This window comes from Epinephelus fuscoguttatus, linkage group LG10 (assembly GCF_011397635.1).
Source record: "Epinephelus fuscoguttatus linkage group LG10, E.fuscoguttatus.final_Chr_v1".
NCBI classification, from domain to species: Eukaryota; Metazoa; Chordata; class Actinopteri; order Perciformes; family Serranidae; genus Epinephelus; species Epinephelus fuscoguttatus.
In genome coordinates, this window is record NC_064761.1 from 21,799,094 (window position 1) to 21,811,851 (window position 12,758).

At 40.7% G+C, this 12,758-nt stretch overlaps 1 protein-coding gene across 1 annotated transcript; it reads right to left on the reverse strand.

Annotated features, from left to right (window-relative positions):
- Positions 1-4,808: 4,808 nt before the first annotated feature.
- On the reverse strand, positions 4,809-9,025 carry b3gnt7 (UDP-GlcNAc:betaGal beta-1,3-N-acetylglucosaminyltransferase 7). Its single transcript, XM_049589084.1, has 2 exons — positions 8,803-9,025; positions 4,809-7,432 (listed from the first exon to the last, which is right to left on the reverse strand). Coding segments are annotated over exons 1-2 (1,257 nt in total). The 5' UTR covers positions 8,805-9,025; the 3' UTR covers positions 4,809-6,177.
- Between the last annotated feature and the right edge of the window lie 3,733 nt (positions 9,026-12,758).

Consider the following 12,758-nt stretch of genomic DNA (forward strand, 5'->3'; position numbering starts at 1 on the left):
GCTGTTTTTCACTTCAGCTCCATTTCATGTTGCTACAATTCTCTACTGCTTTTCTACTGTTATTTATTTATTCATATTTTCACTATTTCTTACAGCCTCGGGAGCAGACAGTGGTTTACAAGCTATTTGCATAATTCAGAGTGATCATGTAAGGCGCAAACTTCTTTCAGCTATTTCAATTTCACCCTCTTAGACTTGTAAATATCAAACCACAAATTTTTAACAGCTTTAATGCTGAGTCACTGGGGCCCTGTGAAGAGCAGAGAGGACAGTGACTGATTCTTTATCTCATTTTCTTAGTGGCTGATCTAAATAGGACCCTATTTAAATGGGAGTATACAGCTCAGAGTTCTCTTCACAATGAATCTTTGTCAAGTGCATGGTGTCCTATAGCACAGATGTACCAACAAGTCGCATGGCCTTGGCCTCTTTTCCAGTGTGATACGAGGAGCCAGGGACTACAATTATATGCTGAGTGGTCATACAAATCATAATTTATCTGCTTGAATATGATAGAGACGAACATACTGTTTGTTTAGTTTCATCAGTGCTACACAACAGGACATGTTTAAATCTGTATTGCTGAATACAAACACTGATTATTTCCAGCATTATAAAACAGATGGAGACCAAATGATCATGTTTGTACATCATTTTCTGCCATAATCTGAATCTCACAGAAGCATTACGACTTTGGAAGTATTTTGCAAAGTAGATAGAGGACAGACTTCTATTACAATATTTGCATAATATTGCCTCAAGAAGACTGCTAAGATCAGTTATTTCAAAATGCTCAGTTCCTTTTTTATCTGATTGAATGGTGCTGTTTGAGGAAGTGGTGTAGACACATTTGCATGTGTGGCTTATTGATAGATGATGGTAACGGTGGTGATTGCAGATTGCACGCAACGAACCGAGTTTTCTGCAGAGGTCTCTTTCTCTCCAAAATGAATAGACAAGGGGATTAATGGTGGTAAAAACTCTGAATAAAGCCGTTTCATGTTACAAATCAGTGTTCCCCCAATGCTGTTCGGCATGTTGGAGACTGGTTCAACCAGCACCTGCTTGTGTGCTCACGTCTTTTCTCTGATAAGATCCAGACATTCAGGAGGTTTTTACCAGGAGCCAAATTATCCAAGGAGGTCTCTCCCTCACAAAAACAAGCGGACCTGCTGATTGAACCAGTAAAAACACTACCACTGCCTGATACGAAAAACCCACATTTGTCTCCAGAAGCAGTGTTTGGCTTGTCCGTTCTTGGCTTCTGTGGAAACATGGAGGTGCAACACTGCTATCTCCCGTTCCCTATGTAGATATCACCAACTCATTCTACGGTCAATGAAAACACAACAATTCAGATTTTCAAGTGATTATACACTAAACAAGCTCATTATATGTTGTAGTATATTAAATTTCTGACAGTATATCCCCTTAAATCCTACACACTGTACCTCTAAAGACATGAGAGTGGTTTATTCATTCGTTCTCCGTAACTGCTTATCCTGTTGGGAGCCTATCCCAGCTGACACTGGGCAAGAGAAGGGGTACACTCTAGACAGGTTTCCAGACTATCACAGGGCTGACACATAGAGACAGACAACCATTCACACCTACAGGCAATTTAGAGTCACCAATTATGTCTTTGGGCTGTGGGAGGAAGCCGGAGCACCCCGGGAAAACCCATGCCGACACAGGGAGAACATGCAAACTGTGCACAGAAGGGCTTCCCCACCCTGGGTTTGAACCAGGAACCCTCTTACTGTGAAGCAACAGTGCTAACCACTGCACCACCATGCTGCCTCACAAGAATGGTCATCAATCATATTTAACTCTCAGCAAGAAAACAAATGTCTAACTATTCGTTTAACAGTCATGAGTGAAGGTGTTTCCCCATTTCCAGTCTTGGTGCTAAGATAAATTGCTGCTAGGCTAGCTGTGGCTATATATTTAGCATACAGACATAAGGGTGTTATCGCTGTTCTCATCTTACTCACAGCAAGAAACTGTATTTCCCAAAATGCCAAACTATTCCTTAAACTGCAGCATGAAGGTAGTGTAAGTTTGTTTCCTGGCATTATATGGTATATTGGACACAGCTTCTACATAATCTCTTATTCCCCTGTTTCTCATACAGAGTTCTCTACTAATTTCCATGATCATTTTGTTGTTCAGTCGAGGTCTTTCCAAATGATTGCTAGATGATTTAAGTGGGTTTTGTCATCTGTTTTTCAACAAGACACAAGCCACATTAACACTTGTTGATCATTTGCATAAGCCATCTGCTTAAAACTACACCACTATCACACTTGGCGATCTGCGGCACTATGTGCTGTTAAGTGATCTGCAGTAATGCAATCTACAGTAGGCATGGTTTGTAATAACTGGCACAGCATGTTACATGAGATGTTCTGCGATGCCTGTGCTGATAGAGAAGCTATAGCCAGCAGCCTGCATAGCTTGAGGAATGTCCTTTTTAATTTCAGCCCAAGCAACAACATTCCCATCTTCAGCCATGCCAGTGATGGTGCTACGGAGGCCTTTGAAGAAAATAGAGGGCTAGTGTGAAAGCCCGCAGCCCCTTCCAGCCAACCCCATTGACCACACTGACATCAAAAGCTTCCTCCAATTAGCGTCAACAAATATGCAGTTCCTGGTCTGCAGGCAGGTTGGAGAGCTGGGTGTGGCCTCGCATACAGTTACATATCCTCACCACAGTGGGAAATTTACACTAGATGATAGTGAATTTTTGCTGGTGGTTAATAAGTCAGTTCTTCCAGCTAACTTTGGAGTGAAAAAAATATAGAATTCACCTGTTACTTGACCGCGCAGCAACGATAGTGTGTTCTTTTATGTAACTTTGATGCCACTGGCACAATTTTGAGGGTGGTTTAAAGGTTCTGCTTGAATGATTACCAGGCAGAGCTTTGAGGAAGTGAGTCAGATATGAATCATCATCTTCTATTTTTCTTTTATCAGATAACCTCTCTTTGTGTCCCCCACACACACATACAGTACGCCCTGACCATTAAAACTCAGTGCATTCTCCATCCTCCAGCTACTCTTAGTCAAGAGTCTTCAGAATCTTGAGACTCACAGCTCTGAGACAGATAACCACAGGGTGGAAAAAAAACAACTCCCCTAGATTTAATAAAAAGGTAAAAGTATGATTCAAGAAGTAAAATTCATGAAGAAAATGACTCACAAAATATGGAAAGATGTGTTTGAGACAAGGTGGCTTATAGAAGATGGGAGACCGTGACTGTACTGTCATTGTATTTAATGTATGAAAATGTGTACAGTGTATGAGATAGTAGACCTTATTAGTCATTATCTTCTACTATTAGTTAGTCTACATCTCTACAACTTAAATGTTAAAATTAAACCTTTTTTTTTCCCTTATGAACTACGATGGCACTACAATAACTGTTTATACATTTATACTGCACAGTATTAAAAAAGGATGTCTTTACTCTCTCTCAAAAAAAATAATACAAAATAAAATTTAAAAAACCCAAGTAAATAAAATAAAACAAAATAAAAATAAAACAAAATTAAATTAAATTAAATTAAAGTAAAATAAAATGTAAAAAAAAAAAAAAAAAAAAAAGCTGCCACGAGGTGCAACCCAATCTCAAAATGAAAGTAAAATTTGCTTCCTTCGCACACTCACACTCACCCATGTATCAAGAATTTACTTCCACCAGCACGTTACTTGTAACCCTCATTCACACCTCTGTGTCACCGGTATGTGGTACCCCCAGGACCCCCCCACCCCACCCCCCAAACAATAGAGGAAATCTGAGCAAGGGCCTAACAGCTGCCAATAAAACATCTTTAAGTACACAATTGCTCCTTTCCCTTGTTCTGTTTTGTTAAACTGCCTTTACAGTGTTAGACGTCAATAGAAATGTAATCCTTGACAGTAAACGATAGGTACATCTTAGTCACATAAACTCCACTGGTGAATGTACACTGAGAGAGATAATTCAGCACATCTTCTTGATAGGTTTGACTCCATATCACATGTACATTGTGTTCAACACAGGACATTTGAAAGAGATAAATCTTCTTGACTTATGCTTCTGTGTTGGCAAGTGCACCCCTCATGAAACACAATATATAGAGAGGATCCAGTTTCTGTTCAGCTTTCTTGTCTTTGTCGTGAATGAGATTGTGAGGAACAACAGGAAGGTATTTGCTTTGTTTTGCGATGCCCTTCTTTGTCTTTTTGGGCCAACTTAAAGCTCCGAACAATATCTTCATTGTTCAGTATCAGTCTCAGAGGTTGTGCTCGATGAAAAGACACACAATATTTGACAAGGCCACTTTACATAAACAGTGTGAAATGTCACACCGAGTCGTAAGCATGTACAGTTGCCTTCTGAAAACGTGGTCTGAAAGTCATCACAAAAGATAATTGGTGGAAGCATTTCTTTTTGAGTTTGTGCCAAAAAAAGAACGTTCTGTTTCGTTTTCTTTTCAAACTGTTAGAATAACAAAAAATGACAGCTTTGATATCTTATCACAGGCTGACAAAGGAAACAGAACTTGTGGGTTTAGTTGCTGAACACTGATAAAAATAATCGCTCTCTGTATTATATCTTGAGTACACCACTGTTACTTTCATGGCTGTTTGAGCATTTATGTTTTCTTTACTGTTAAGCTGCGTAACCGATACCCACATGTCAACACTGGACACCATTGTTGGGTGACCTGATGCAGATTTTCACAGAGATGCTCGATGCCGATAAGGCCGAACACAACAACAGCCAATCTAGGACAGATTTTTCAAAGACAACTCTCCTGTCAAGATGTTTATTTACAAATGACATTCTATGTACATTTGGATTTTTTTTACACATATTTACATCACCTAGAGATAATCATCACCCGCTACACCAACAACATTCAGCTTACGAATCATTGAACATCCCATTAATATGCTCATCTCACGCTTTAAATTAAATACAAGAGCCCCACATTTGCCCCCTTTTACTGGGGATTAAATTAACATGTCATATACTCGTACCAGCAATAGTTTTAGTTCACAGTGTCATTGTACACCCTCTACCAAATCCATGTCAAGTATATCAGCACATTCAAATCCACAGATAGCAAACATGTAACAATTTTTTTTTTTTAAATGTTTCCAGTAGTATAGGAGTAGTAGACGTCCAGATCAAGTCAGTCACATTCCAAAAAAAATGAGTGCAAGGACCTCTACGATACAAAAAAAGATTAAAATCTTACTTTAAGAACATGTACTGCATATGAAGATGAAGATATCATGGTTACGCGTACAGTAGAAAAGGTGACCAATGATGAAATGAAGAGTTTTTTGCCCAGATTACTGAGGTAGAGAGAGTTTTTTCATTCTCTTACTTGATTTGAAGCCACAGCAGCATGCCATACTGGTATAAGTGAAGGTGATGTGTAGTACAAACCCAATATGCTAGCATGGCTACAGGCTGCGCAGCATGTACAATGGCTTTCGAACCCGAGCCTCCAGGGCACCGACCAGATCTTGTTTCCAAGATCAAACTTAACCAAATATTATTTCCCTCAGACGTATCCCAAAGTACAATACGCTACAAATACATATTCATGGTTTTGTATACCACTTGTCTTCACAATAAATTCTACCGTACATTTTTGATGGGTATTCACATTAATGGGTTTGTTATCATTGGTGATTTGGTGGCAGCTCACTGCCACAAGGTTCCTGCATTTCAAACCTCCACTGTATCAAACCAAAAGGAAGGAGAAAAAAGGTGTTGCGATAAGGTGGAGACCTATCACAAACTTTGCACCCGGGCCAACAACAGAATAATAAGCCTGTAATCTTAAAGCGAGTAACTGTCTTCGTTAGCACGCCCGGTGATGCAGCAACTTTGGTTGTCGTCTCTGAATCTGACAGTGCGAGTCCTTCAAAATGCCAATATAAATACACAATTCTAAGTCAACCTTTTAAAAAAAAATCTCTGTATAACTGCATAATTTACTGGACTTTTGAGGAAACTCCTCCAAAAATTGCACTACTGCACAGAAACAGCAAATTTAAATATTGTCCACAGTCCCTCTCCACATAAAAGAGAGTTCACTTGGACTCTCATGCATCATACCACCGAGTTACAGCTCAGCTCGCGAGTGCTGTCCTCACCCAGTGTTCCCATCAAGCTATAGGATCTCCACTTTCTGCGCGCACACCAGGTCACTGTTGACCAGATTCCACATGTGCATGAGGTCCGATGGGAGCAGCTTGTGCACCACGATCATGCTCTTAAAGAAGCAAGGTTCTCTGTTCAACTTACTGCTTTTATTTTTCACCAAGCCAAACGTCTTAAAGGCGTTGTGTTTTATAGGAGTCACCTGAAGCACCTCCAGACACATGCCCAAGAAGACGTCATCGATGGGGTAGAGCTCCAGGGTGTCTGCCACCCAGTAAAGCCTCCTCGCCAGGGTCCCGTCCATCAGAAACCCCCCTCCACCTGCATACGGAGGGTAGTGCGTCTTATTGTACAGAGCCTGGGGGATGTAGTATTTGTTCTCCTTTTTACGAATGGGCTTAGCCTTGAAAATCACATCCCCCACAAACAGGTTCTTTCCATGGTTGCTGCTTTCTAGATACTCAAAGATGTTCTCCACGCTGACAAAGACGTCATCGTCCCCCTTGAAGACGTAACGCACGCTAGGGCAGTAAATGTGGAACCACTTGAGGAAGTGAGTCTCCTTAAGTGTGAGGTTGAAGAAGCTATCCAGGAAGTCCCACTGGAGAATATCCCCGTAGATGTAGTCCTCATACTCCACTAGCTTCTGGTGATTCGCTTTCTCTGCCACGCTTGAGGATTTTCCAAGAAGGAAGAGAGTCTTTATCTTCTTGCCGTCAACCACCCGCTCTTTGCCCCACGTTTTTCGGATGACCTCCCTGCGGTCATGCTGCGTGGCCACGGATTTTACCACCATGAGCAAATACACGTCCCCCATGCACTTCTCCGGGTGGTTGAGAAGCATGGGAAAGTAACGGCAGTGTTGATAAAGCATGAACTGCTTGAAATTGTCCTCCAGGCCCTTGAACCAGTCCTGACTTGAGAGGTTGAGGTTGGCGCTACAGTTGGAGCTGGTTACATCCCAGGTTCTGGGGCTGCTGTCCTCGGTGATCCTGGGCTGCTGCGTGCTGGCCCGAGCTTTAGACACAGGGTGGCGTTTGCTCGCCTTCCAGAAGCCTTTCATCCCCAGGTAGGAGTCAGTTTTGACATCCAGAGCGGCTCCAGGCTCCGCTCCCTCGGAGGCATCCATGCGAGCCTGCCTCTCGAACTCAAAGGGAGCCCCCATGTTGATGGTGCCTCTCTGGACGACAGTCAGCGTCACCACAGCCAGGAAAAACATGACACTCACCCTCTTGTACACCCTCCAGCGGTCTCTGTTGTTCATCCTGGGTAGAGACAAAGATCACAGATGCAAGTCAGGTATAGGGCAAAATGATCCGACTCAAATACCTTTTGATAGACGGAAAAATCGAAATGCTGAATTGTATGAATATTTTATTTGAGTGCTTAGAGTTTGCTTGCATTACTGTAAACTGAGAGGCTCTGCAAGTCAGTAAGAATGTCCAAAAATGAACTTAAAAATGATCTGCTACAAATGGGGGCATCAAACATTACATAAGAAGTTGTTTTGTTGCTCTTTATAACCTTCTTCTTTGTGTTTTTAACCCCAAAGAAGTTCTAGGTCTAGTGGTAACAATGACACACCAAATAAAACCCCAGACTGTTAGTTTTTGAATGCGTCCAACCCATGAGATTCAGATTAATAAACACTTTAAAGCAAAATCAATAAATAGGTATTACAATATAGCTGAAAACATTAAAAGAATACTTGTTTCATGTACAGCCAGTAAAGCAAAGACGGAAAGCCTGTCGCCACAACAGCTTCCCACATGTTGATCCCCAGAGGTACATTTGCTGTTAATGTATAAGCAGCAAAGCATTGAATAGCATATAAGGCAAGGCTGACATTTAACTATGATCAATAATTTCCATACAGACAGTGAAATGCTAATTGTGTCCTCGGATCCCTACATGTTGTCATGGCTTTACACTTTTGCTCCTAGTGTGTTGTTTCCTTAGGTTTCATTATGAAGTAGCATCTATCACTTGTTTTATTAAACCAATGTCACCGCTAGAAGAATATGTGGAATGCACTCGGAAAGTGAGGTAACCCCTGGAACTTAGAAATTCTCACATTTCCAGCATGTCATGCCAGGGCTCGTTATAGTCAACGACCCCCAGGGGCACTCCCATTTAGGGAATAACCACAAACAAGGTAAATCCTGGAATCACATGCCTTTAAAAAGAATAGTAATTCAACTTAATTCATAGAGAGTTGCTGATAATGAAAATTTACTTGGGATCTGGAGTCACATCTTGAAACAAATGCAAATAATTACGCTTAAATTCTCCTTAACTTGACAATCTTTTCACCTCCTCCCAAGATGAATATACTGACATGAAATCCACAGCATCACCTTGAAAGCTGAATTATCTCACATGCTTTAACACTTATCATAATCTTTATTCTTTGTACTTATTCTTCTGAATAAAACAAGCTCTTTAAGTGGGATAAGATGATGTTAAGTTAATTTAAATAAGCATTTTGAGTCCCTTGAAGAGTTTTAAGATTTTGAGTTGCCTTAAGACAGAGATTCAACCAAAAGAAGATAAAAAAAAAACGTCAGATATGAATAGTATAAACTTGTTAATCTTGCCTACAATGATAAAATATTAGAAAGAAGACTCCACTTACATTTTTTTTTATCCCGACGATCTTGTAACAGTTGCTCGGAGACGATAAACCAATAAAAACCCGATTAATTAACCCAGGATAGTGGAATTGCTTGATTTTATGTCTCATCGGATGTTGGGCAAAATGACACAATAATCCTTCCCATGGAAGCAGTCTGCTTGGCTGACAGATAGGAGCAGAGAGTTTGGGGGCTTGTCTGCCTGCAGATGTGCGCTGTGTGATCTGTGCTGCTGAGGACTGCCCTCACACGCTGCCACCCGCTTTTAAAGGCACGGCTGCGGTGACGTAGTCCACGTACACACACACACACACACACACACACACACACACACACACACACACGGGATGCGGCTGATGAATGCACAGGGAGGAAACAGTCCGACCATCGTGTGGGCTGCACACGAGACTTATCCCTGCTAAACAAGCAGCTCCATCATTGGTTAACAATACCTCCAGTGACAAAATTGATTTTCTTTGTTACCTGTAAAAGAAAGGACTGGAGCCCACTGATTAATTACCAGCCTGTTATAGTGCAAACAGACTAACCCTAACTATGAGGGGCCCTATGCATGCTATTGTGCACACATTGTCCCGTCACATGATCAGAGACTTGACATTGTTTATCGACATATATTACCCAACAGTCATCACTGCATATCTGTATATGACAAAAGACACCAAAGAAAATAAAAAAAAACTAGACTAAACAGTTTCAGTCGATTATTATAGTTTATTTGGAAGAAGCATATATTTGGTGTAGATGCTATGGACTGTTTTACAAAAAAAAACCCAAAGGTCCCAGGTCATTGAAAAAGTTACTCTGCCAAAGAGAGGTGGTGACATTGAAGAAATACTTAGAAGAAGAGAAGTGTATTTAATTTTTTATATATTTTTAGGGGGAAATTCATTTTTTTCACTGTGACACATTAACACACTGGTCTGAAATACACACACATGCACAAACTGGACCTATACATGCACAAAGTGGAGAGATGTCAGAGTGAGGGGGGGGGGACATGAACAGGCGCCCAGAGTGGTTGGGAGGTTTGGTCAAGGGGAGGTGAACTGGCACCTCTCCAGCCACCAGTCCACGCTCCATATTTAGTCCGGATGGGGACTTGAACCGGCGACCCTCCGGTTCCCAAGTCAAGTCCCTATCGACTGAGCAACTGCCGCCCCGTTTTCTGGACACTTAATCTACATAATACATAATAACTCAAAGGATTTAATGATGACATACCATGGCATGTCATGCTATAATGGATTTGGGGATTCCAAAAGACCAATTTATTATACAGGGTATAAGAGTACCTATACAATGCTCAACATTTTGAATGATTTATGAAAGCTGCAAAGCCGATGTGCTCATTTATAAGTTCAACATTTTTTGTAAATAATCTTGTAGATAGCCTTTATTGTGTAAGGAGCCTGAGGTTTTTCCCATGTTTTTCTTGTTCCCTTGTTCTTTCGTTTGTGGGATATGTGACATATGATGCACAGGCTGTTGTCAATTATTGAGAAACACACCCAAAGCTGATTAACTTCCACATACCTGTGCACACCTGTGAACTGGAGGCTAAATACTGGAAATGTTGGTGTTGAACACTCTTGACGAAGGTCCAAGAGGACCGAAATGTTAGTGGTACTACTAAATTGTGAAGCAGAGCAAGAGCAGTGTGCGAGATTTTCTGTTCAAAGACTTGTCCAACGCATCTGCATCTGAGACAGTCAGATAGTCAGTCAGTCAGACAGTGCGAATACCTTTCTTCAGACAAAAAAAAAAAGAATAAGAAAAAAAACACATGACAAAGATGGCATATAGGGCATATATAGCAAATGACACTGCTTTAATTTATTTTGATGAGAGTTCTTTGAACACAGTCATATTTCCAACTTCGCAGTCACTCCTAAGTGTCCACTCTCCACCCAACCTATGGTTGAAGGGCCCACTCTCTCTATGTGAGCTCTCTATGCTGTTTAGTTTTGATATAATAATTAACATTTGGAGTACAGTTCTGTTCATGTTATACATTGTGAATGCTCAGTAAATTTTATTTTGGGTCCTTGAAAAGTCCTGAAAAAGTTTTGGAATTTTGTCCATAAAAATGTGTGGGAACCCTGTAGTCAGGCCTGTTTTCAATCCCAGTGCCACCCACTGTAAATCTGTTAAATGTTCTTTTTTTTTAATAGATTTTCAATATTAATTTAATTGTTAAAATATTTCTACAACTTTAATCCATCTATGATTGTCTATCTGGGTGTTAAAGCCTTCCCCCCAATGCAAAGAATATCCAAGTTATTACGGTGACGAAAAGTTACTCAACACGTGCTTATGGCCTAAAACTACATTTTTCATTTTTTCATTATTGGTCATTAAAAATATATTAATTGGACTTAAAAACTCACCTTGCATATTTTTTTTTTGTATTTGAGACACCAAATACAAACTCCTTCATAGATAATTAAAACTCCTAAATTTCATTACACAATCATGATGACATAACTTCTGTGTCCTTAGTTTAAACTCTGTATTTAATATTCTAATCACAATCCAAATTATTCTCTATAGTGTCCTTTACTGTGTCGATTTTCCTGCTTCAGTCAGCTTTTCCTTGTTGTTGTGTAAAACAGGTGAAATAGAAAATACTCCATTACAAGTAAAGGTCTTGCATTAAACATTTTTACTTCAAGTACAGAAGTTTTATTAGAGAAATCCGCTTATATAAACTCACCTTACTGCTCCAGAGATGTTCACATATGAGAATCAATCAACAATTGAACTCAAAACTGATTACATAAGAGCAAGCCTCTTTTCACACAATGTGCCAGAGGTGAAGAAAGACCTTTTGAAGAACAAGAAAAACTTTTATTGTCGTCCTATGGCCACTTATGTTACGTCATTGAAAACGATATCGTCTATCATTTTCCCAACACAAAGACAATAAAGCCCACAGTATTTGTCCTACAGGTAGCAGTGTACCACTACCACCATCACCTTGTATTCTATTGTCTGCTTATACTCTACTACTTATACCGCCTTACCTCTACTGTGGCCATTATGTCTGTCTCCTCCCATTGTTACTTGCTTCTGTGACTTATACACAACAAACAGGTGGTGAAAGGCTACTTTGTTTGCTAAATTACACACTGGTGCTGCTGTAACTTGCTCTGTGGCACCATTTTCACCTGGTATTAACATGCATCTTGGGTGACTGGCTCACAAGTGGACATCTCTAAGCTCATGTGTGAATGCATCCTCAGTTTGTCTTGAGATCCGATCACTCAGACCACATTCAGAGATGATCTGGCCCGCAAATGGCCACATTCTTTTAGAAGCATGTATGCTAATGTGTCCTGGGCCACACTGAAGGATTTCCTTCTAGACCATTCTCGAAACCCATTGGCTATATTCGGCGTCTGACTTCCGGTGGATGGCGATACAGCCTCTGGAGGCAGACCCCTGATTATTTGGCATTCCGGTTTGATTTGGGCGGAGGAGGCGAATTTCCGTTTCCGACTTCCGTTCATATATAAGTAAATATGCTGAACCATTGTGATGGATTCAGAGTTTGCAATGATGCCAATTATGTTCCGCCTCGTTAGTTCACCACACGGACTGATTAACCTGGCAACAACTGCAGCCGACTCAAACATGATTGGTCAATATCACGCGGACAACAAACAGCCTACAACTGGAAACCAGGGCTCTTCCGTTCTTCTTCCGGAGGCAAGATCTCCGGGGTTTGCCTACAGACTCTACATTCACTGAATGTAGAGTCTGTATATAGAGACTACTTCTAGATTAATATCCACTGTGTATTTGTGAGTGTGTGTGTGGTACTCACTGAGAGAGGTGATCCACAACAGCTTATAAGATAATGGAATGACTACCTTTGCGTTCGCAGTAATCCTTTACGTTGTTGGAGGTGGCAGTGATGGGGGTAAGAGAGCGACTG